This window comes from Patiria miniata, unplaced genomic scaffold (assembly GCF_015706575.1).
Source record: "Patiria miniata isolate m_02_andy unplaced genomic scaffold, ASM1570657v1 HiC_scaffold_3, whole genome shotgun sequence".
NCBI lineage: Eukaryota > Metazoa > Echinodermata > Asteroidea > Valvatida > Asterinidae > Patiria > Patiria miniata.
The window spans coordinates 30,722,391-30,748,867 of NW_024037069.1; the positions used below are offsets into that span (position 1 = coordinate 30,722,391).

Genomic DNA, 26,477 nt, shown 5'->3' on the forward strand with positions numbered 1-26,477 from the left:
TTACGTGAGAATGCACACTCCGGAGGGACAGCATATCCTGGGAGACAATTTATTCCAGAATACAATTTATTGCCGACAACTTCCAGTAAACAAGGTTTACTCCAAGAACATTTTACAGTCGAACACCTTCATAACAAGGTCCTTGGGGACTTTACGAATTACCTTGTTATAACAGGTACCTTGTGTGAACAGTAATGGAAACAAAGAAAAACAAAGACTTGGGACCTAAAACTTTGCTTGTTATAAGCAGGATCTTGTATTAACAGTGTTCTTCTTATCAGGGTTCAACTGTACAAAAAACAAACAAGATCACAATGAAATACCTTCAAGATTAAAGTTTTCATCTTGGCAGTTGTCCAAATATGACATATGATTAATTGCAAACTTCAGTCTCCATAAGTTATACTTTACATGAATACATGTACTACGTAGCAAAAATATTATGCAAAAATTATGCACGATTGACATTAAGATAATACGTTAATGGTTCCGAATACTGCAATGGCACTTGTGTTAAGTACATGTACAGAAAATATCATATAGGCTGACGCTGTTTAAGAATACATTTTCTAAGAATACTACGGCAAAATTGGTTTAAATAATGCAAAACTAAATCATTAAGGCACACAAGCAAACTACGTACAGTTAGAAAAATATACATCTATTGACAACATCTGGTAAAAGTCAGAGGAGTTGTGAGTCCTTAAATTGAAATGTATTTCCCTCCCAAGTCCTGTGGGTATATATAGCGCCCTCTATTGACAAGGCAGCTGAGTTCAAAATCAGTGAAGACACTCACTGTTAACGCATTACAACTTGGTCAATGGAAATCATTGACAGACACTGAATCCTTAATTTCTTGTACTACGAAAATAGCTTCGTCTTGACTCAATAAAAAGACCCTGCAAACGACACAGGCATTTAAAATGACTTTATTCAATTGAATACATATCACTTAATGTTTTGTTGCTCGTAAATACACGTGCAATACAAAATACTGATGACTATTATCAACAATTTTATTAGAAACAATTAGCATAGCTGCAAACATTCCGTCTATATTTTTTTCAAGGTTTAGAGAGTTTTTACATTTGCGAATTCTGCTTTTTCTTGTGCGAGATACAAAATACTGAATACTGATGCACAGAAATGTGACAAATTGGTAAATATGTGCAATATGCGTATATTGCCCATGACTGATGTGTAGCCGAACAAATATAAATGTAACATACAAATAATGAATGTTTATGAGTGCAATGGTAAGAATGATTCATGAGGTGGCAGATGGAATGGTCCATTCCATCTGTCACCGAATCGAATTATTCTTTCCACTGCACGAAAGTGAAACATTTATTATTTGGTTTATACAACGCCTGAATAAATCCTCGTCATCTGATTGGGAATAGTGTGACCGTGCAATGGAACTTCCATTTACCGTGGAAAGGAACTTCTATTTTTGCAGTGTGGCCAGGCCATGGGTTGAGATGAATAATTCAATGACATGTGATCAACGATCCACCTATCAGATGAAGGCTATTCATTCAGGCGTCCAATCACAGCAAACAGGATTCACTGAATATTCATGACGTTACCTCGGTGCGGCCTCAGCCTCCCATGGTCTTCCCAACCTGCATGGCAATTAAAGACAACAGGGTTTGTTTTTATATTTTGTTTGAAAAGTTGCCAATCACAAGACTGAAGCTACTCAAATGCCCGACAAAACAAAATTTGGAAGGAGGAAAAGACAAGACATATTATACATTAAAGGTTATGGACTCAATTTGGAAATTGAAGATTTAAGGGTGAATCATTCCTGATGAACAGGGGTAATAATTTTAAAGCGCTTTTTCAAACCTAAGGTACAAAGTGCTATATATAAAGCACCATATTATTATTATCCACAAGGATTTCAAGACGACAGGAGACAATCTCTTACGAACTAGGGAATGAATCACACACACAAAAAAAGAATCTTTGAGATGTTACCTGCGTTTCTTTTATTCAGTGGCTGTTTTGCTGAGGAGCTGGTATGCCTCGGTCAGGGAACCAGCCACTACGGGGTCTGTAGGGCGCCCTTCCGAGGGGACATCGATGTCAAACTCAACATGACTTCCCTCGCTACCTTCACCTGTAGAAAACATCGGCAAAATATTGAAATACCTGTGTTAAAACTTTCCAAAATTGGTTCAGGAAATTCTGCCCTTTCATTCAGTACTGTAGTGAAGTCCACCCCAAGCCCTTACAAGTTCATCACAAGTTCATCACAAGTCCATCACAAGTCCATCACAAGTCCATCACAAGTCCCCCACAAGTCCATCACAAGTCCATCACAAGTCCATCACAAGTCCATCACAAGTCCATCACAAGTTATTTTTTAAAGGGAATATACAACATTTGCAAACATCAAAAAACAAACCTACCAAATTATTATGAAATACCTTACTGGACTGTTAGTGAATGACAGTCTAAAGCATCCTGTAAAATCATGGCACCTGGTGTGCTGACATTTTCAAGAAAAGTTGTATTTTTGTATCAATTTCCAACGCTGGTCGGCTGACCAGCATTGGAAAAAACTGGCTTTTTTTCAAATACTGCTCCCAATTTACCATATTTAGTTAGTACGCATTTTTGTTTGTAATCGATTACACATATAAATGGGTACAAGCCAGCTAGACTGTTCCCTGACCTTACAATTCCCCGACGTCTATACATTGCTCCGATTCCGACGCGAACTAGTTAAGAGTTAGATTTGTGAACAGAAACCATTCTGGCACTGGAGTTGGTTCTCCTTTTATAAAGTACTCACCATTGCTAGTCGAGGCAGTCTTCTTGTGCGACGGCGCGTACAGCACAAGCACGGCCACGACGTAGATGTTCCACATGCCGTAGACACCGGTGTAAAACCCGCTGGTATACTGCACACTGGATATGCTCTCTCCGGCCTTCTGGTGACCCTCCAAGACTTGAGACATGATGAAGAAGATGACGGTGAAGATGGCCGTCAGGACGGTGAAGATCATGAAGAACCGGAAGCGATAGATCAGACCCTGGAAACAGAGAAAGGACAAACTTTGGTGAGTTCCATAAAACATGAGGGAGTTTGGGGCGGCCAAAAACAGACTTGATTGTACCGTGCAGGGTTGTATAACGTTTCATGATATTCCCCAGGGGCCGACCCTAGTCCAAAAATTTGGGACTCTCAATACTATGTATGAGAATCCCAAAACTTAATATAGTGAAAACATGCAACACAAGAAAATAGACTGGCACATGAAACGACCAGTCCAACAACCCTTCAGTACTGCATCAATCAACTGTGTCCAAAGAAACATCTGGTTCGTAGTCTCTATTTCTACACATTCTCTCCTTAGTCATGCTACCAGACTACTGAATGGTCATATCTAATGAATTCTTTTCAAAAAGTTGGACATGCACCAGTCTAGTCTTAGGCTTCAAATCTAAATCACTTTGCATCACTCTCAGATGCAACTTGTCGAAGTAAGGTCTCCTTTCAAAATTGAATTGAGATCTCAAACTTGGCTGGTGAAATACTGAGGACCTTGTCTTTGCCTCTTGTATTAAAGTTGTGGAGAATTGAGTCAGCTGAACGGCGAGTTAACCCTAAAGGGGCCGGGTTATTTTGACCATCTCTCAGCCGGGGGGGGGCGGATTCCGCCCCCCCTAAGATCTCGGCCATCGAGCGACGAAAAATTTTGAAACTCAGCACATGCATAGAGCAACTCTTCCTAAACATGCCCAAGAAATTTCATGACTATAGGTCAAAGGGTTTTGGAGTTATGGCTAATTAATTATTCATATGTATGAATGGCAATTCTGCTCGGTGTACACGACATATATGCGAAAATTCAGTTTTTACGGCGCGTAGCGCCGGAAAATTTTTCGCTACAGGCTAACCCGTGGTCCGATTTTTATGTTTTTGGTACCAAAAGATGCGCAAAGCTCAAGGCTAAAAAGTCATAACAGCTAGGGTCGCGAAAAATTTTTTTTTAGAAGCTATCGCGGAAAATGTTGAGGGGGGGGGCGGATTCCGCCCCCCCCGGCCCTTTTAGGGTTAAGTTGGCCTGATTTGAATTTGTTTTGCATTTTTTTTTCTTCTGCACTTAAGGTCCCAGTCTGGATCGACCGCAGACTTGACCCTGTTCTCCAGGGCTCAGTTCCAAGGAGCTGCTAACGGGCTCCGTGCGCCAACGAAAGAGGGCGCCCTTTTACCTAGCAACGACGTCCCATTGGCGGGACATTTAGCTGGTTGACGCGTACCTTTCCTTGTACGTGACGCACGTACACCAGGGGATTTGTACTATGCAGTGGTACATTGTACGGCCGCACGTCGCGGCGAAATTGGAGTTAGGCAAGATGGCGTTGGTTGGTCACCCCCAACTGTGCTTTCTTTGCCGGTGACGGGGTACTTGTGTACAGAGCGGACAGCAGAAAGTATTGCTAGGGAAATTCATTTGCTTGGAACATCATGTGACATTTTTACTGTAACCCGTTTTAACTTAGCAAGTATTTTTTTTGTACTCAGCAAATGTTTGGCGCTTCACCATGACATTTGGCCTAAGCCTCCATTTTTTTTGGTTATTTGTTTATTTGTTTGGCCATTGGCTCCAACTCCAGTCCAAACATGACTAACATCTCAACTCTCTGGACCACATTCTAAGGTAAAAAAAAACCAGTCTGACAGAATGTCACTCACACTCTAGTCCCGTCATCAAAATCTTGGCTCAAACGCTTGTACATTTATGGTGTTTATATTTTCTGGTAACATGTACAGTGAAATGCCGCTATAACAAACACGATGGAGTCCACAGAAAGTGTTCGTTATAGTGCTGTTCGTTATAGCGGCATTTCACTGTAATTGTTGTTTGATTTTTACTGTAAACAGTTTTTTGAGAAATTGCTCTCCTGTAGGGCTCCGTTCTTCAACAAAGTGAATGAAACAGTTGTGATAAAAAAAATTCGAATGAAATAACAAACAAACAAATTCAACATTAAAATACATATGAGTTAAAGGAAATAAAGTGAAGAAATGTTGAAAAAAACATTTAAGGGTCTAAGACAGTACGTCAAGGCACAAAACACCACAAACGAGTACAACTGATACACACCAGGGGATACTTTTTATTACGAACATGCAGAATAAAATGTCCAGTGTATCAAGTACATAATACTAACACATTTTCAGGTAAATTAAAGTTAAAATTGTCACAAAACAAACAAATGCACAACGAAATTAGAATATTCAAGTTAATGGAATTAGTACATGTAGTACTGTTTGTATGCAAAGGTTCATTAAAAAATTCATCAAACCAATGGTCGCTCTGGTGGTTTCGGGTGCTACAGGGAGTAATAGGCAGGGCGGTTTGGGTCATAAGAGTCACTAAAGTGTTAAAGGGGTCTAAAGTGTTAATGTGACTAAAGTGTTAAGGGGCCTCTTTGGTTACATCCAAATCATGCACTCATTACAGTGGAACATTGCTATACCGAACATTCGGATATACCGAACATCGTCCTTGGCTCCCGATTTTTGTGTACGAAACCAACCGAACATTGTTGTTGAAAACCGTCAACAGAAGAGCGACAAGTGGCTATTATTTCCCCAAGGCATAGAAGGGGAAAGCCACCCATCGATGTAGGTAGTAAGCTCCAAACTGTGTAATTACATAATTCAATAGTCGGCATGTGTTCGAAGTCGTCTTTCAGTAACTACCAGGGCGTGCAGGGTGAAGTTATGAAGGGCGCTATTTATTGAAAAGTGAGTACCGGAGCACCGGCAGCTTAAAATGCTATTACGAACATTTTCTGTGGATCCAGCGATGTTCGTTATAGCGGCGTTCCACTGTATATTGAATTCAGACCTATTATGAAACTGATTGCAATGTTGTGGGCAGAATTAAACTAATGCAGAATAGATGTACATGTTCTGACGATGAGCTTTTATAGTGGCAAGATTCAATTGGAGTTGATATACGGGTTTAAGGTACCCATCGAGTTGAGGGACAAATGTAGCCCAGCAAGTGGGCAGTTCGGTACTCAAACTTTGCTGGTACGTTTTTTCCTGTACCCTTCGAACCATTGATGGCAGTAGTCTCTCGACCCATAAATGCATGCACACTTGCGTTTGTTGATACCTCATAGTGGAGACGGCGCGCCTTGGCCATGTGCGGCAGAGTGGCCCGCCTCATGCTGATGTTCTTGAAGACTTGGTAGACCATGAAGAGGAGGAAGAGACAGTAGGAGCAGAGGCAGATGCCGGCCAAGATGATGAACGCCATCTGGGAGCAGGATAGGTCAAGGAAGATCACTGGGCAAGATGATGAGTCGACTAGGCTAGCTGAAGAGTCGACCTAGTATTTGTGCCGTGTATTCATGAGAGCTTATACTCTCCATCACATTAGCTTTGCATTTCAGTAAAGTATGAAATGGTCAAGAAGCACATACGTGTTCTACATAACCCCCGAGGACGGACACACAAAGGGAGAACAACAGATCCTTACAGTCCTTGGGAGTTGGGTCTTTTGTTGGAAACGGTCATCCAAGGAGTAAGTTTGTGTGCTTTGTCTATGGCAGAGTGTTATATTACAGGGGCAAAGGGAAACACAAAGCATTGTCCTCGGGAGTATAGTAAAACAAGAGTGTCTGTGCTAACCAGGCTTTCCAGCACTATGTGGAAACAAAATCACCTGAGTTTTTCCTTGATATTTCCTTGATATTTCCAAACTTCCATGGGAAATAGTTTCACTTTCACAAGGTTGCTAAGAAGTCAAGAGGTGGTTGCAGCAAAGCAACCAAGATACTGATAATACACGGGCAACATGTCGACAAGTGATGGCCTCCCTTCTCCCCTTATAGCCATCCTTTCCTCACCAAATTCCCTGAGTTTTTCCTAATTTTGGTGTTTTTTAAAACAAATTCCCTGAGTTTTCTCTGACTCAAAAAATGAAAAATATATTTTCAAGGTTTTCGCTTATTTCCATTGTGGCTGAGAGCCCTGGCTAATGCTCGAGTGAATTAGATTTCTAGATTTAAGATTCCTATCGCAGCGTCTCTATTTGGAACAAACTCCACCTCTAATGTTGGCATAATCTTTGTTGATAATGAACGATGCATTTTTGGTCAACTTTTTTGTAAGGATACCGCAAGTCTGTAGCCTTTGTCTGTGTTCCACATGGAGAAGAACGGATTCACCAGTTGAACACCCCTACAAAAGACAAGAAACAAATACATCAGTCAAAGTTCAATCAATATCTCATCAGCTGCTAAAAAAACCCAGTCAAATTGTGTAGACCCAAATTTACTAGTATTTCTAGAGCAGCGTTTGCCAGTGCATAGTTATGTTGATACAGCACACAAGCCAGGCCCCCAGTGCTAGACCGCTTGAAAGATTGAGTACTTGTTTATCTTCTACACAAAGGATAACACCAAGGCCACCCTGTATTCTAAGAAACTGCAACTTTTTAATCTCTACGAGAATCCTCAACTTATTTACTTTTTCGGAGTCTGAGATCCTCCTTTCTAAGTACTTTTTTTGGAAGCCCTATGGCAATGGCGTTAGCTTCGCAAAGGGTGAATTCCTAAATTAAATGTTAGCTGCCCCCCACCCTTCAGTGGTGGGAGAAATTGAGATTTCAAAATCCGGTTATCATGAAAAAGTTATCCGATTTCACCAGAACATCCCAATCAGCCCTCTGTCGCGCCAACAAATACTGTCGAGTTGCAATGCCCTCCATGATGATTGGGTATATTTTGGGGGATTCAAGTATCGACGGGCAGTTACAAAAACATACCAGAGCTGTAACGGTGAATAAAATGGGTGGGAGCTGTCTGATCAGTCAAATGAGCTGGGTTTTCAGTTCAACCAAGAAGACCATTAGCAAATGCGATCACAATCAGAGACCAGGGAGCAAGTTGGGGGATGTTTTGAATATCAGATTTCAAAATCCATACCAAATAGTGGAATTCAAATCGAATTTGAAAAACTTCAGATTTTCATCCAACCACTACCCCCACCCTCTCCCCCTTCTTACCTCTCACACACGTCAAAGATGAAGAGGCAGAAGAAAGTGAAGATGATGGAGGCGACTTGCCGCCGGTAGACCTTCAGACGATTCCTCTGCGTCTGATCCTGTAAGCAAGAAAATGATTCCTGCCATGATTATGCTACACAAGACATTAGAACACATTGCTGTAGAGCTGCTTGGCGTAAAAATATAACTAAGCAGAAACATACAGCTTAGCAGGAAAGTGTTACTATTAAAGACAAATTAAGTTCTAGGCAGAAATCAGCTTAGAGCCAGCCACAAGCCAGAAATGCCACATGGGACTTCATGTGCTTTGCAAATCAAAATCTTGTCGTGTTCAGCAAGTTCGGTGTAAGCTGAAACTGGGAGAGCAGGGGATTTGAGCAGTTGCGGGCCTGCCCAAGTAATACATACCGCACGATACTTTTGTTCGAAGTCTTTGGATTTAAAAAAAAATTAAGGTAGGGCCGGGCATCGGATACCCGAGTACCCGACCGTTAATGTCAGGAACCGGTTCCAGATTATGGAATCAAGTACCCGTAACCAACTTTGCAAATTACTTAGTAAGTTCTCAGTCAATGAAAACAGAAATGTTCTGAACGTCAGTGGGACATTTCAAAATGAAAAACAGGATACATGGAAAACCAAAACCAATTTCACGTTTTATGACGCTTGCGAAAGTTGCAGTTTTCACCACACAGCTAAAGAGCTCACTGCATGCACCCTACCTAGCCGTATTGCCGCACCAATGTGGTAGTATTATCATGCAGACCTTTATGAACAATCTGAACAGCAACTTCTCAGATTTGAAATTTTGGCTCGGGTTTCTTTAACAAGTAGATTGGAACCCGTATTTTGTTTCAATAGGGTACCCAGTTCCTGTACTACCTGTAAATGCACACAAAATGCCTATATTAAAGGGAATATACAACATTTGCAAACATCGAAAATTAAAACTACCAAGTTTTTACGAAATACCTTAATAGGATGTTGGTAAATGACAGTCTCAAGCATCTTGTAAAATTATGGCACCTGGTGTGAAGTCATTTTCAAGAAAATGGTATTTTTGTACAAATTTCCAACGGTGGTCGGCCGACCACCGTTGGAAAAACCTAACTATTTTTCAACTACTGCTCCAAATTCACCATTAATTCAGTCAAAATTGTGTTTGCTATTGGTTACATGTTCATGAACGGGTGCAGGCCAGCTAGACTGGTACCCTTACCTTACAATTTTCCGGCATCTCTAAATTGATCCATTTTATATTTAGTGGAGTCAGGGAACCAGACTACTTGAACAGTTTTGTTTTTCTTGGTTTTTCCAGCATTTACGAACACAAAACTTCAAACATGTCAGTGTAACAATATTTGATCTATTATACTAACCCCTCAAATAGTTCATTTCTGAAAATTACAGCAAAAGCCAATGATGTATATTCCCTTTAACCCTAACTCCCTAGCGTCTTTTACTAGGACCTGGACCAATTCCATGAACCACTTTGCGTCTAACACAAAACTGTACTTGACATAATGGAATCCACCACTGACGCACTGGTCGACATTCATGGACTTGCTACACATGGCTTTTATCACAATAGCAGTACAGGAAGCTAGGCAAAATCAATCGGATACCCCTAGCACTGCTTCAGGCCATTAGGCCCAAGTCCATCATACTCCATCAATGTTAAGTCACGCCAGGCCATCTGGACCAAGTCCCCCAAAATCCACCAAAATGGGGGGATGGATTTTGATGGAGTTGGGGTGGTTAGTGTTAAGGCAAAATGTGTTTGTTCTCAGCAAATTAGGCAGAAGCTGGCACTCGAAAACAAGTATTGGAGTTTTTCCAGGGAATTGCAGCGGTTGACCATTCATACAATATGATTGCCGCATAATATTTTCGAAGGTAGCATGTGATTCCCTGTTACAGCACAACAAAAATGCTCAGTACATTTGGAGAATATTTGGCACTGCAAAAGCAAGGGTTTTGAGTGGTTATGAGTTCTGCATCTTTAAAAAGAGTTACAGCTTTGATTCCTTTTGAAATTTAGCTTTGCTTTAAAAAAAATGTCACTTTGATGAATGAATAGCACTACCAAATTACACTGGCAATGCCTTTAAGTAAAATGTATAATAGTTGTATTTTTTTCAATTTGGCAAAATCTTTTTTTAATTTGGCGTACATTTTTTTCTCTAAAAATATCCTACCTTGGAACGGATGAATCCAGATTGTATTGAGCCGTATTTAGTTGTTCTGGAGTGGTTGGTGATTCTTTCGTTTAGTATCTCGCACAAAAGAATGGACACGCGAGTTTATCATCGAGGTACATAAACACAATAACGGTGCCAGTGAATTGTGTAATGACTTTAAATCCATCACGGGACGAAAATACGTTGCCATACCAACACGCATTTAATGCTCTTTACCGAAACCCAATTGTATTTCTAATTGGCAAAATCTTATGATTATTCGACACTGTAATTGAAACAGGAACGATTAGAATTTTTTTTTTTTTTTTTTTAAGTTGAACAAAGACATTGACTGGAGCAGGGTTTGAACCTGCGACCTCCGCATTGCCGTTAAGGTGCTCTACCAACTTAACTATCTAGCTTTATGTTAGCGGTTCCCCATTTTGACAATGCCTTTGTTCATCCATGCTAGTCAGAACCCAGAAGCGATAAACCTTGCATGCCAAGTAGCCAGGCATCACGCCTGGATGCAATACGATCACGATCACGAAGCGAGCAACATTAGACATGCTGCAAACCTGGGAAATAGCAAACGGGGATCCTTCAGAGAGGATACGGCTTTTTATTACAAATGTTCAAATACATCGTAAATCACAACCAAATTTTTGTTTGTACATTTGCAGGCCTAAATCTTACCATCAGATGTTCTCCGATGAAGATGATCCAGAAGGAGAACAGCATGGCATAGAAGGCTCCCTGCTTGATGTCACTCAGGAGGGTCATGAAGGGCACCTCTACCCAGAAGGTCAGCCATTCCATGGGAACTGAAGAGGGTAAAGGGAAACAAGCGAATGAGCAGGGTGTCAAGACATTATTTCATTTGGTTGAGGAGTCACGAAGGAACTTCTACCAAGAAAGTTAGCCATTCAAGGGGTACTGAAGATGGTAAAAGGAAATTAGAGAATGACCAGGGCGTCAAGACATGATTTCATTTGGTTGAGGAGTCATGAAGGAACTTCTACCCAGAAAGTCAGTCATTCAAGGGGTACTGAAGATGGTAAAAGGAAACGAGTGAATGACCAAGATGTCAAGACATGATTTCATTTGGTTGAGGAGTCATGAAGGAACTTCTACCCAGAGAGTCAGCCATTTAAGGGGTACTGAAGATGGTAAAAGGAAACGAGAGAATGGCCAAGGTGTCAGGACATGATTTCATTTGGTTGAGGAGTCATGAAGGAACTTCTCTCCAGAAAGTCAGTCATTCAAGGGGGACTGAAGATGGTAAAAGGAAAACGAGAGAATTAGCAGGGTGTCAAGACATTATTATATTTGGTTGAGGAGTCACGAAGAAACTTCTACCCAGAAGGTCAGTCATTCCAGGGGAACTGAAGATGGTAAAAGGAAACAAGAGAATGGGTAGGGCGTCAAAACATCAGGTCAAGTTTTGGGTCTTCTAACTTGGTCAGCTGCTAACAAAGAGTGCTCACGGCCACCCAATTTTTTAAAAACCATCTTCAATGTTGACCTTCTTGCACTTGATACCATTTTAAACGGAATAATTTCATCGTTTATTTGATACAAGTCCTATCATAATCTGCAAGGCTTCTGTTATTAAACCAGCGGGTACTTTTCTGGGTATTATTGCAACTGATCATACATGGCTGTAAGGAAGAGAACCAGCCAATAGGCTTTATTGACAAGTCAGCCATATTAAATTGAAAGCGAGGCAAAATCTCCAGTTTTCAAACTTGCGAAGAGAAATGAAAGCAATGACATGAAGTTCATTACAAATTAATACCAGTCTGCTCTGATGAATAATTTGAAATTTGTGATGAAACATAACCTAATGTTTAAGCCACATTTAAAAAGAAAGTGAAAGTGAGGCTAGAATGCATAAATAGTCTGGCACCATTCCATTCAACAGTTCACAATTCATAAAATACATTCAGGAAACATGACCAAAATGGCTTCGTCGTGAATAAGGTCCATGTCAGCATTAGCATGCGCCTCATAAGAAATATCGCTGCTGGAATTAGTTAATAATAAAAATAATGGTGTACTCACAGTTGAGAATGCTCATGATGATGGCCAAGGCAAAAATGGTCCTGTGCATGAAAAAAAAAATCAACCGTCGTGAAAAGAGGCAGGGTTCCACTAAAGTTGTAGCAAATCAACCAATAAAATCACGACTTTTAGTTAAGTGACCAGGGTACTAGTACTGGTAGGTCAGTTAAACTCAATCACAAGCACTGTGAGTACACAAACCAGAGATGGGCGGGTTCACTGGACCAAGATTGTGACCTCAAAATGATTACCTCTCCAGAAGGACCGAGGGTTTGCCTTGGGTCTTGACCCGACGCCAGAACCAAATAGTGATCAGGAGGACGATGGGAAACATGATGGTCTTAATGGACATCCAGACGGTGGTAAATCCTCCATTCTGATGTATGATCTGGGTAAAAAAAAATACTGAAATATAAAAATTCTGATTTTTTTCTTCACAGCTGTATCTCGGTTTACACTCAGCTGATAGTCCAGTGTCAGAGATCGTCAAGCATGTCTCGACAGTTCTCTGACAATTTTATTTTAGTGTATGTTTCATTCTGTTTCATTTTCTCCAGCCAGTAGGGGATAACTCCAATTACAGAATGGGTCTATTGTTCCTATCCGTACGTTAGTAAAAACTTCCTAAACGCGCGAGCGCCACTGATTAGGCCAACAAAAAAAAATAGTCGGTCTCTGGTCAGACCAAAGTTCCGGAATTGATGCGGCGACGCATTTTTAAATTTTCTTTTGGGGTGGCTTTTATTTTTTTCAAGCTTGTATTGTACAGACAAGGTGGGTACTATTTTGCTTTTTTTGTGTCCTCATTATACATTGGTGTCCTCCTTCATTTGCCTTGGTGCCCTTTATCATTTGCCTTGGTGCAACTTCCCCATTCTTTGGTGCTCCTTGGTACAAAAATTTGAGGAGGCGCGGCAATAGAGGACGCTGTTGTAGCTTCCGTGTTAATTTGAAAAAAAAAGAAAGGTTGACGCGCATGATTAAAATCGACGCGCGCGCTGACCAGAGACCGAGTGGTTTTCTTTTGGCCTTACTAGCGCTTATTGGATAAACACTCAAGTTGAGTTAGCTCCAGTTCCAATGGTTCCATTGTACTTAATGGCCGGTGGGCATTCCTTAAACTGAACTGACATCACACCAACAGACTGGATTGTAACTGTGTGCACTTGCTGCCCCACAAGGAACCATTTGTAGGTACACATCTATAGAGAATGAACCCAACCTCATTCCCAGGGTATTCATCAACCTTTCTCTCAATGGTAAACAGACCCTAGGACAGTTACTTGCTCTCTGTTCTCTGATTGGATCCCGCAAATTTTTACCGCAACGTTTTAGCCTGTCATAAAGACATACTTGTGAAAAGTAATTGTCACAAAACAAATCCTTCAATAGGTTGCTTCATTATTCTCATATGTTTTTTTGAACTTCAATAACTACTTCGGAAAAACAAATTATCCTGTCTCCTGATGATGAACAGAGCAAACAGTTCGAAACGTGGAGTTAACAAACTAGTTCTTCACAGAACCACACAACTCAAAAGGAGATATCATTACATAGTGTTACCAAAAACCTCTCGATTCATTAAAATAAATTGTGTTCTTTTGTTATAATTAAAAATAACAAAGTTGGAATGAGATATTTGCTGTCTTGATTCAGGGGCCATTTTGTCTACTATTCACTGTCGATTGTACCTAAATCTTAAAGGCAAATTTTCATTTTCTGCGCTGATAAAAATACAGAGTGAACTGTTCCCTTGAATACTCCAAATACGCACCACCACATGAAGGTCCTCAGGTGAGCCGATGTTAGTGTTGGTCAGGGCACCGGTTGCCTTGTCCTTGGTAATCGGCATCCGGATGTTGATCAGGTAGTGCTTGTGGTGGACCGAGCCCAGCTCAAACAGCGGCAGGGGCTCACAGCTGTAGTGGTAGCCCACTTTGTCTTCCGTCTAGAGAGGCAACCAGAGAAAGGTTTAGAAATCAACTTTGCGTTCCTGTGCTATTTTTGAGTTTCATCCCGAAATACAGATTCCTTTTCTAAATTCTAATAATACACAAGCTCTACACCTTTGAACAAGACTTCAACCGAAAAAATCTGTCCGTGTTCAGTTATTGAATTATTACTAAACATGACAACGATTTCATTCTCGCGGGGTAAACTGGTTTGTCTCATCACAAAACTTCAAAGGGGCATATATTTTGCCGAGGAAAATCTGTTACCAAAAAATAAATTGTCATTCTAAAGGGGAAGACCTAAATTTTTAACATTTTAAACTCTTATTTAACCAGCTGTCGTAGGTAGTGTATGTTTAAATAGTGTTTTTTTTTTTACAGTGGTTCTAGTAAAACACTCACATTAGTCTACAATCCTAAACCCCCCTTGAAAGTTTTGCTTTGAAAGGTGCCGAACAATAATCCTCCAATGTGCATGGAAACCGTGTTAATATCTCCTATACTGTAACGGAGCATTAATTCTTAATTCTCTTAACCCTCCTTGTCTTCTGTACTTTGCATGCCTTCAAGTTTTGCTAAACCACTTTTGCCCAGAGTTAGCACCCACACTTCAAGTTCCTTTGAGGTAATCTTTTGTGGCCTATTGGATAACACTTCCAATCCCTGCACAATTCTTTTGTGCGGTTAAGCTCAGCTCAGGGCAAGCAGGCAGCTTCGGTCATGCTTCACTGCTCTCCTGAACGTGCTGTGTTTTAGTGCAGCGACTCTCGGTGTGACACAGTTAGTTTTAACATTTTATATCCTTTCACCTGAAACTGACCTGTAGGATTTTACATGCCACTCTGAATATTGACTTCCCACGAGGAGAGTTAACAGACTTTTGTTACGTCTCATTTTGAGTGTCATTTAGCACATGCCTGTACACAAAATGCCATTAGTTTGACGTAACAATGAATTGTGATGACATTCCTAGATGACATGGAAATTCCGTCAGTTTCTTCCAGTTTGTCCGAGTCTAGACTGTAACAAAAACCTCCTTCATAGCTTTAGGCACAAGAAGGAAAATGCTGATAAGGGGAGTGGAAAGGGGGCCGGGAGGGGTGAGGGGTACTTACAAAAGGAAATACACATTCAAGTTTTCTGGTCTCGTTAACGCTGACCAACTCTTGAAACTCCCCATCGTCCGTGTCCTTGTATCCAAGTCGAACCACTAAGGTCACGGCTGCATTAGGGGCTGCAAATCAAAAGTGCACAAATGAAGAAAAGAAAAATGGAGGGGACATTGAATCAGAGTTGTAAGTCACAAGTCAGCTACAATTCAATTGCAAGTCATCCGTCTGCCGTCAATCAACAACATGCAAGTATTCAAATAAATTGTGACTATGAGAAAGACATTTCTTTGTCATTATTTCTTTTGTGTAACTTGTGATTTGACTTTTAAATGACTCAACTTCATCTCTAAATTGACTTGCGAATGACTCAACTTCATCTCTAAATTACATTTTAAAAAAAGGTGTTCCTTTGTCACGTGTGGGGCACGTGTGGTCTAGCGGTGGAGCACAGGATTCGTGATCGAGAGGTTGTGGGTTCGAGCCCCACCGTGGTCATGCGTGTTGTGCCCTTGAGTAAGGCGCTTTACCTCAATTACTCCTCTCAACCCAGGAGTTAAATGGGTACCAGCATTGTTCAATGCTGGGAAGGTAACAGACTCGCTGTGGAGGAGGTGTGGCGATCCCCCCACAGCAGCATATGAGTCTGGCCCAATTGCTAACGAAAGAGAGATGGGCACTCCGTTCCTGTGAATACAGGTTCGTCCCTTTTACTTTTTACTTTACTTTTGTCACATTTTATTTTGGGTTACTTCAACTTACTTGTGATTCCACTTGTGACAGTTTTGAGGTTGAGTTCATGACCAATCCAATCACAACCAACATGGGATGACCAATTGACCTTATGCATAGCGGCCATCTTAGAGGGCATCTTTTGTTATTTTAATTTAGGAACAATGAATGCACAAAAGTTTCACTCATGCATATCCCAGCATAACAAAGGCATCGCCCTCTATGGCAGCTGCTACGCACAAGGTCTATAACAAAGGAATACTTTGGCAACTGATTTTTTAAAATTTTATTATGAATACTGAGAAATATGACCTACATTTAACCAGTTCACGCCGGGATTTCTTTGACATTGACCAGACCCAGGCCAAGATTGTTTTTGACGAACGTCGATGCCGGACGGGTTCAGGCCGTCATCTGCGGGTAGCACACCCTGATATTTCCGGCCTTGCTCACTGCGAGCGGGTTGCACACAGATATTTCCACACATACTGAAATTTGTATCGTTGTGGAGACATTTCTTTGTTCTCGTGTACTTAAGTTTTCGAGTTTCAAAGTACAGTTTAAAAATGCTCTTACTTTAACCAGAATTAATTTCCTTGGCTGAAATTCGGACTTAATATCCCTTTTCTAAAACTCTACCATTTGCGATGGATCAACGTACCTTGGAAATTCCTAGTTTTTGAGTAAAATCCATATATCTTTTTCGTGAAAACCTTGTGGAGACGTATTCATCTATAGAAATTGCCCTGTGGAGACGTACACAATCTTTTGTTCCCTATTGTACACACGTCTCCAGAGGGCACGGCGTATCAGATCGGCCTCGCTCATTGCCTGTTTATCTGTCATCCGTTCCGAATACCACAAAACCTTTGCGTGTATACATGATATCCGACGTGAACTGGTTAAATGAACTTACCCAAGTGTTTCCCGTCTTCATCCGAGTACCCAATGTCCATGACGAGGACGCCAAGCATATACTGGAAGGACCGGTGCATGGTGTTGGGCCGGTGGGGGACCTGCGCCGAGAAGACGATCCAATCAGCGAAGATGCCTCGCTTGGTGGCCTCGTCAAAATCCCGCACCTTGTCGCAGGCGTGCGGACCGTGCGGCTGGAACCATTTCTGCAGGCTGAAGGAGGGGTCGATGCACTTTGTTGTCAGGATGTTGTGAGCACTCGAAGGGGCTGGCGCTATCAAAAAAAATACAAACAAACAAACTTTAACACACTGAATACTGTCTTCTGCGTTCCACCTAGTTCTAGAGACACCGTACAGTCTTTTTATTGAAAAAATAAAAAACTCTCAGTTGGGACATTTTCAGTACTTAAAGGGAATATACATCATTTGCTTTTGCTGTAATTTTCAGAAATGGATGGAATTGGGGGGTTGGAAATATATAGCAAATATAGTAACACTGACTTTTTTGAGGTTTTGGGTTCGAAAATGCTATAAAAACCAAGAAAAACAATCATTTTCCTGTAGTCTGGTTCCCTGACTCCATTTAAGAAGAAACAGAGCAGTTTACATATATTGGGGAATTGTAAGGTCAGGGAACCAGTCTAGCTGGCTTGTACCCGTTCATAGGTGTGTAATCGATTGCAAACAAGTGCGATGGTCAACTGGGGCCAGTATTTGAAAAAAGCCAGTTTTTTCCAACGCTGATCGGCCGATCAGCGTTGGAAATTGATACAAAAATACCACTTTTCTTGAAAATGACAGTATACCAGGTGCCATGATTTTACAGGATGCTTTACACTGTCATTCACTAACAGTCCAGCAAGGTATTTCAAAATGATTTGGTAGTTTTATTTTTTGATGTTTGCAAATGTTGTATTTTCCCTTTAAGTTTGCGTGAAAGTTTTCATTCAAGCAGATGTGCACTTAAAGGGAAAGTACATCATTGGCTTTTGCTTTAATTTTCAAAAATGAACTATTTGAGGGGTAAGTATAATAGATCAACTTATTGTTGCACTGACACGTTTAAAGTTTTGTGTTCGGAAATGCTGGAAAAACCAACAAAATCAAAAAATGTTCAAGTAGTCTGGTTCCCTGACTCCACTGAAAATTAAATGGATAAATTTATAGATGCCGGAAAATTGTACGGTAAGGGAACCAGTCTAGGTGGCCTGCCCCCATTCATGAACATGCAACCAATAGGAAACAAAATTTGGACTGAAGAAAAAATGGTACATTTGGAGCAGCAGTTGAAAAATAGTTAGGTTTTTCCAACGGTGGTCGGCCGACCACCGTTGGAAATGTATACAAAAATACAATTTACTTGAAAATGACTTCACACCAGGTGCCATAATTTTACAGCATGCTTTAGACTGTCATTTACCAACATTCTGTAAGGTATTTCGTAAAAACTTGGTAGTTTTATTTTTCGATGCTTGCAAATGTTGTAATTTCCCTTTAAGTGAGAGGCATGCAGTAAAGTAGCCATTTACACAAAATGTACATTAACCCTAAACCTGCTCCAATTATCTTATGAATATCTTGCTAATATCAAACAGCTACTGAAATATAAAGGCTGCTACTGGTAACTTCAAAACCAAACAGCAAAACCCAAAAGGTCTTTTACTACATGAAGTTCACAACTTCAGATCAACAAAACATAAACCACCCTCCTAGTCCTAAAGCTACAAAATACTGCTAGTATGCAGTATTCCAGCCTTTGTAGTGTTTGGTACTTAGCCCCGGCATAATAACTTTCTCATTTCTGGTATCATTATTACTATTAAGTATTTCTGGTAATGAAACCAAGGATTCCTCAAAAGCGCCCTGGGCACTGTAGTTGGCAAGCATGAAGAAACCTGTAGAGAGAAGACAATGAGAACCCTGCTGTTGCATAGGAATAAGATTATCATGTAATGGATCTAAACCCGCCTTAATGTACCGGTAGATCACATGTATGAGAAGACTTCCAATGAACAGCAATTTTGAACTAATCAAATAGAATCGTATGTGCACTGGGACCAGCTTTACTTGGCTTGCGTCGTCTTGTACATTTTTTTCATGTCCCTGTAATTACACCTGACCTGTGTAATTTGCCATGCAAGTATCATTAACCCTTAACTTCCCAAATGCTGCAAAATCCTCTTTGCAAAATGGAGGATTTTGCAGGATTGAGGCCATATGGCAAAAATGTGTGGCTGATTTTGGAGAATGCACTGCATCAAAATCTTGGGCCAGACCTTGTGTTGTTTACGCTCAGCCGTGCATAAATTTAGGACCTGATTATTCTTGCAATCCTCCGCACGGCTCCAGGATGTCATTGTCACTGGCTCTGCCTCAACACATCAACAGTGATTGCTGGAGGATTTTTGCAGGATTGAGGCAGTGGTCACCAGTCCAATTAGGACCACACTCAAGAAATAATGGATGATTTTGCAGAATCGAGGCTGTACGCAGTTTTTACATAGAGGTAGTTGGAGGATTTTGCAGCAATGAGGTTGCAAAATGCCTTGAGAGTTAAAAATGACTTCAATTTTTTTTTTAATTTGTTTGTAGAAGCTAAAGAATGTGTCCTGAATTTATGAAATCTTACATCAGATGAAACAGAGACATGAAAAACATGGACCCCATAGTTATCACGAACATGTCTGCCCATGACATCATGTACATGTTCAGCATGTGAAAGACAGGCTTGACAAGCTGGCCATGTGGCACCATGGAGCAGCCCATGCTCTGCCAAGACTCAGCAGGATACTGGCTGTGTAGATTTAATCTAATCAACTTCACACCGGATCAGTCCGCTGCTGGCATTTCTATTCAGACTGTGTTGGGTTGGGTGTGGGGCACTGACTACTGTTGTGAACTTGTGTAGTAAACACAATTCCTGTTTTACCATAGAGCTATGGTTCCACATGCCTCAGGAATTATTAGCTACATTGTACATTAGCCATGGCACACAGGGGCTTGCCACATGAGGTCAAACCGGGTCAACTTACAAATTTATATCAGTGATGTGTTAAGGCAATTCAGTAACACACCCATTGCAGAAAAAAAACTTGAATACAAATTACAATTCCATCATATAATTTGAATGGCCACTAGCTAAATATTTCCGGCAATTAGTACAAAGCAACTTTGGTAGGGTAATGGTATATTAATCGTGACAACTGTTGATGTGAAATCGCTTTGATCTGGTCTTTTCCAGGATTAAAATTCAGGAAAAAAACATTACTTAAAGGGAATATACATCATTTGCTTTTGCTGTAATTTTCAGAAATGGATGGAATTGGGGAGTTGGAAATATATAGCAAATATAGTTACACTGACTTTTTTGAGGTTTTGGGTTCGAAAATGCTATAAAACCAAGAAAAACAATCATTTTCCTGTAGTCTGGTTCCCTGACTCCACATAAGAAGAAACAGAGCAGTTTACATACATCGGGGAATTGTAAGGTCAGGGAACCAGTCTCGCTGGCTTGTACCCGTTCATAGGTGTGTAATCGATTGCAAACAAGTGCGATGGTCAATTGGGGCCAGTATTTGAAAAAAAGCCAGTTTTTTCCAACGCTGGTCGGCCGACCAGCGTTGGAAATTGATACAAAAATACCACTTTTCTTGAAAATGACAGTATACCAGGTGCCATGATTTTACAGGATGCTTTACACTGTCATTCACTAACAGTCCAGCAAGGTATTTCAAAATGATTTGGTAGCTTTATTTTTTGATGTTTGCAAATGTTGTATTTTCCCTTTAACACATAGTACTGTAACTGCTTTATGTTGGATTACAGATTACTTATGTTCTAAGAAAGTATTAAGCAGGTGTAAACATTTAAGTCTGTGCTTACTATTCATACAAAGACATACGGTACAAGCTAGACTTAAGTTTTACTTGTGGATATTACCCACCATGTCTGAAGTGCAGACTATTTGACCAGAGTGGAAAAAAAATGAATTTATTTTGTTGAAAATCACGGGGGAACACAACACGACACTTTCAGCATTCACTTCATGAGATGAATACAAAACAAGAAACACAGACAACTCAACATAAACAGTTTACAGATTCAACAACTACAGTGGACATGTACACCCCCCCCCCCCCCCCCCCCCCAAAGCGGCAACAGCCCATGTCAATGCAAAGCCGCTTGGTTTATGACAGTGTTAAATGCCAACGGCTAGAAAATGAATCACTGCCGGAAATGTTTTCAAACCGGCCGCAATACAACATGCAATTATCTAGAATTTTCATGGCCCACTCCAGGGGGAACATTGTAAACAAGATGTACATGATTGATGATTGTAATCAGGATAGCTATCTCTGGAGGGGGGGGGGGGGGTGGAGGCAATGTTGGGACATGCCTAAACAGATCACCTAATTCCATCCAAGTATGAATGGAGGCACTTGACTGAAGAGATGGCATGCATCTTCAAGGGATCAATTCGAATTAGTGAGAGGGATATAATGGGAGTAAAGGAATCCATGTTTTGTGTGTAGATGCACCTGTGCGAGAGGCAAGCACCTTTATATTGAAAAACAAGCGATATTCAGAAAACTATATTGTTACTGCCAAACACAGCATAACAGAAAACTTACAGATTATTTTTTTTAATGTCGATGACATTTTGAAATTCTTGATTTGAAAGAAAAACAATGCACACTTACAAGTTACATGTACATGCTTTACATGAATGCCCAAGTTGGGTTCTTGCTTAAATACATGTACTTGAAGAAAGAATGTCTCTATCAATTCTTGATAAACCATTTTTTTTATTATGGGGGGGGGGGAGGTTCAAAGTCGGTCTGTTTGTCATCACTTGACAGCTGAAGACTAGAAAACAGTGTGCCTGACGTAAACAAAAATGGGCATACTCCAATAAAATTGCACTTCAATGAATAAACTCTGTCAAATGTGTCTGGAATTGAGTCCAGACAATTTTTGCAGAGTATCCCTTTTTCTTAAGAGTTCTCCCGTTTGAAAGTTGACACAGTCTGTATGTAGTGCACACATGCTGTGCAAGCATCATTACTACTTAACATATCCTTATAATATAAATTTGTAGATTTAGGAGTGCATGATAGTGTGTAGAACACTAGGTTTGTTCATAGTACCGGTAGGCCTATCTCTTATTAAAATAAATTTCCCAACCAAATTTTGGGAATTTAATATAAAAACTGTTTTAAATGGTACTTTTTGGAATTAAGCCAAACTTTTGTAATGTGTTATTTTTTATTAGATTTTTTTTATGATAAAGTAGTCAGTAGTGTTTACTCTGACAAATAATTTACGTTTCGTGTGCAACCACTTAATGTAAACCTTTCGTACAAACCTGCACAAATTCCATAAAACGTTTAACACTTTTAGGATATTTTTGTTCTGGCTGCGAGCACCATAATGTGAGACATTCTGGCAAAGTGAGACGCAACTGGGCATAGACCATAGTGGAGAAAAATGCAAAAAAGCAATTGGACTTGGAGGCAAGTTTTTCCCGATTTTCAGATTTATCGATATAAATTTGTAATCTTTGATACATGCATGCCTACTAAAAAAAAGGTAGGTTTCTTTCATTTTCACAAATCTCGAAACTTGAAATTAAGGGCCTTCTTCTCAGTATTTTACTTTTTTGACATGTCAATAAAATGTGAACTGTCTCTGGCCATGGAGGTAGAATGAAGTTTGTCTGACTGAAGTGCAACAAACAATATTGTTTGTACAGAGAATTTTTTTTCTCTTTCCTTATAGTAATACTACACAATCCCTCATTTCGAGCTCTGCCCAGTCATTTTTCCAGAACGCCTCTCAAGTGAGATTTTTCAGTTATATACTTCCAGTAATCTACGTTGAGTTGTGAGCTTGGAACTGAAAGGCCAACAGAAAAAAAGGTGACAAAACAACCAAACTCTTTTCTGTCACACCAAACCTTGTTAAAAACCACAAGTGCTTTGCAGTTTCCAGAAAACTCTTGTGGTTTGTTCACAGTGGACCAGTTTGCTTCAGTGCCCTTTATGAATGCCTCAATAAACCCGCTGCTTGACCCCTATGACCCCATGCAGTGAAGGGTGATTCACACCTCCTGGCTCTCACTGCCAGACCACACTGAATGGATTTTGGGGATTATTGTTCCCAGTGGAGTCAGTTGGCTAGTGTAATAAATTCCTGAATGTTTTTGTAATGGAGCCAAAGTTGTTTGCATGTGGTTGGAGCTACATGAATGGTTGCAACATGGTTGCAAACAAGATGAGATTTGAAAATAGAACATTTTACGGTTTAAAGGGAATGTACATCATTGGCTTTTGCTGTAATTTTCAGAAATGAACTATTTGGGGGGTTAGTATAATAGATCAAATATTGTTACACTGACATGTTTGAAGTTTTGTATTCGAAAATGCTGGAAAAACCAAGAAAAACAAAAATATTCAAGTAGTATGGTTCCCTGACTAAAAAAAAATGGTAAATTTGGTGCAGTAATTGAAAAATAGTTAGGTTTTTCCAACGGTGGTCGGCCGACCAGCGTTGGAAATGTAGACAAATATACCATTTCCTGGCTTCACACCAGGTGCCATAATTTTACAGGATGCTTAAGCATGTCATTTACCAACATCCTAGTAAGGTATTTCGTAACAACTTGGTAGTTTTATTTTTCGATGTTTGCAAATGTTGTATTTTCCCTTTAATGAAATAGAATGTATGATCAGAACCATTTGATTTGGGAAGTTTTGGGATTGAAGAGTCAGATGTTATTTATTCATGAAATCACATGAAATGTCACTTAAGAAAAAAAAAAAATGTGTTGATAATTTCAAATGTATACAAAGGGGGGCCTAATTAAACCTTGTTTTCTGTGTATAACAAGGAGAGGTTTTCCTACCCATTTAAAGCACTAATTTTTGGAACTTGGAGGAAAACATCATTTTGATGGAGACGTCAAACTAAATGATCATCCACCTAAAAAAGGCAACGATTTCATCTTCATTTAACATGTTGAGTGGAAATTCTGACAAAAATACAAAAACTTTAGTTGAGTGGAAATTCTGACATTTCATAAAATAAATCAAAAGACACAGTTGATCTTATAATTTAATATTAAATGGTTAACAAAATATACATTACGTAGGCCTCAATGATTTTCAATATCAACAATCATTTCCCACATTAGCAGAATCCTAACAACAGATCTCTCAAAAATGACGTCACAGATTTTGACATGCATTGATCAGCATTTTCTTGGGAGTGAAATTTACGTGACGCACATTGGCCATGTCGGCTTAGCCCGACTGCGTCTGGCCGTACAGTACTATCGCAAGCTCTGTAGTACGGCCAGACGCCCGATGCTTCCACAGAGACTGAATTTTGTTGGCCGCCGATGTAGCGATTTTGCTACATCTTTCGATCGCGATTATCTTTTCATCCAGGACACAAATTTCCAAAGTTAAGGTTCGTAGTCGTAGAGCAACTCATACCTTTTCGAAAAAACGTTGTTTGGTCTCAATATTTTCATCCATCTGGCCACAAGACGAATTTCAGTCATCAGATTCCACAAATATCGTCCCCCATGCGATCCCCCATGCGATTTCAAGATGGCGGCCGCGCTGTAATGTATGCAATATGCAGGCGCACCCGCGCAAATCATGAATATGCATAAACAATCTGTGACGTATGACCTCGTGTTTTTGGAAGTACGGCCCCGCCGCACGCACGTCCAAAAACACGAGGTCATACGTCACAGATTGTTTATGCATATTCATGAGTTTGCGCGGGCACGCCTGCATATTGCATACATTACAGCGCGGCCGCCATTTTGAAATCGCATGGGGGATCGCATGGGGGACGATATTTGTGGAATCTGATGACTGAAATTCGTCTTGTGGCCAGATGGATGAAAATATTGAGACCAAACAACGTTTTTTCGAAAAGGTATGAGTTGCTCTACGACTACAAACCTTAACTTTGGAAATTTGTGTCCTGGATGAAAAGATAATCGCGATCGAAAGATGTAGCAAAATCGCTACATCGGCGGCCAACAAAATTCAGTCTCTGTGGAAGCATCGGGCGTCTGGCCGTACTACGGAGCTTGCGATAGTACTGTACGGCCAGACGCAGTCGGGCTAATGTCGGCTGTGCCGTATTTAAAGGAAATTTCGAGCAACATGCACGCGTGTTTAGAACATTTTGCACACTGTGCGCACATGTACCTGATGTGATAGCGTTGAATACGCAGTTGTAATTTTTCTAAGAAGATGGGTGTCTATGCGAGGGATCTATAAATACAGAATTAAACATTTTCCACAAATTTGTCATGCAAGCATTGGCAACACGGATCAGCCCTTCCGTCAGTGTCCGTCATGTCTTCATTCTCTCAAAAAATAAACAAGGAAAACATGCAAATATATATGCAATTGTACACCGCACTCTTTTCATAATATAATTTAAAATTTTAAAATTCACATCACAGAACAAGCCAGTGGAATGGCATTAACAATGAAAATACTTCACTACTTCATTTCTTCTTTAAAAAAAAAAGATCTTATTCTTAAAAATGTCTTACCGACAAGTCCGCCGACAAGAAAGCACGCAATCTGAACGAGCAGCAAACACAAGCAGAAGAAAGACAGCTTTTTCGTGCTCAAATTCTCCAAAATTGCACCCGCCATCGTCCTTGGAGGAATCTCCAACAATTCCTTGTTACAGAATTTCACCCAAAGGGACGTAAAAACGGGACGCTTGTAGGGGTTTCAAGCAGAGAAATCAAGCGACTTGGGCAGACGGCCAGACGTCAAAATTTCCTTCGCCGAATTATTAAGCCTACTTTGCTGGGGGTCACCGGAAGTTGTTGAAAGTTAAAGTTTTCTACGTTAAAGTTGCGCCCTCTTGCGTTCAAAACTGTCACATGTATCGTTCACTAATAACTTTGACTAGTCAAAAAATGTACAAATATTGTTTATCATAAATTTTCACCAGCTACTTACAGCATTTCTTTTGTCTAGCACATTTATATCAAGAATATTTTGCGTATGAGTAATACCACATACTGTGTACATGCTAAATAGGTGGTAAATGTCCAATACAGAATGCAAATATGCATGGGGACAAAAAGCAGATTGTGTTTCAAGATAAGACGGCCAATATGCACTCGAAACCCGTCAATTGATAACAAGTGTAAACATGATGTTCAACATCACGAACAGTCAACAGTGCGAGAGGGATGACTGACATTGTCAACTATTCTTTTGTCAGATTATAATAGATTAATTCTTCCACCCTCTTTCTATTCTGAGAGTACCCCTAGCTCCCTTTCCAAATTTTCGGCGGGGCGCACCCGCCTGCAGCAGCCGGACAATTTATGCAAACATATATTGACCTTCTGCGTAACAGCCATTTTAGAGGGTAATGCCTTTGTTTCAAAATTAAAATATCAAAAGATGCCCTCGTAAGATGGCCGGAA

At 40.3% G+C, this 26,477-nt stretch overlaps 1 protein-coding gene across 1 annotated transcript; it reads right to left on the bottom strand.

Moving 5' to 3' along the window:
* On the bottom strand, positions 1 to 25,854 carry LOC119737736 (protein wntless homolog A-like). The gene is made up of 13 exons (XM_038212294.1): positions 25,581 to 25,854; positions 16,999 to 17,271; positions 15,357 to 15,475; positions 14,064 to 14,237; positions 12,541 to 12,677; positions 12,290 to 12,330; positions 10,922 to 11,049; positions 8,046 to 8,143; positions 7,156 to 7,219; positions 6,150 to 6,293; positions 2,807 to 3,047; positions 1,987 to 2,128; positions 1 to 1,628 (listed from the first exon to the last, which is right to left on the bottom strand). The coding sequence occupies exons 1-12, from the start codon at positions 25,684 to 25,686 to the stop codon at positions 1,998 to 2,000; spliced, it is 1,656 nt and encodes a 551-aa protein (XP_038068222.1). The 5' UTR covers positions 25,687 to 25,854; the 3' UTR covers positions 1 to 1,628; positions 1,987 to 1,997.
* Between the last annotated feature and the right edge of the window lie 623 nt (positions 25,855 to 26,477).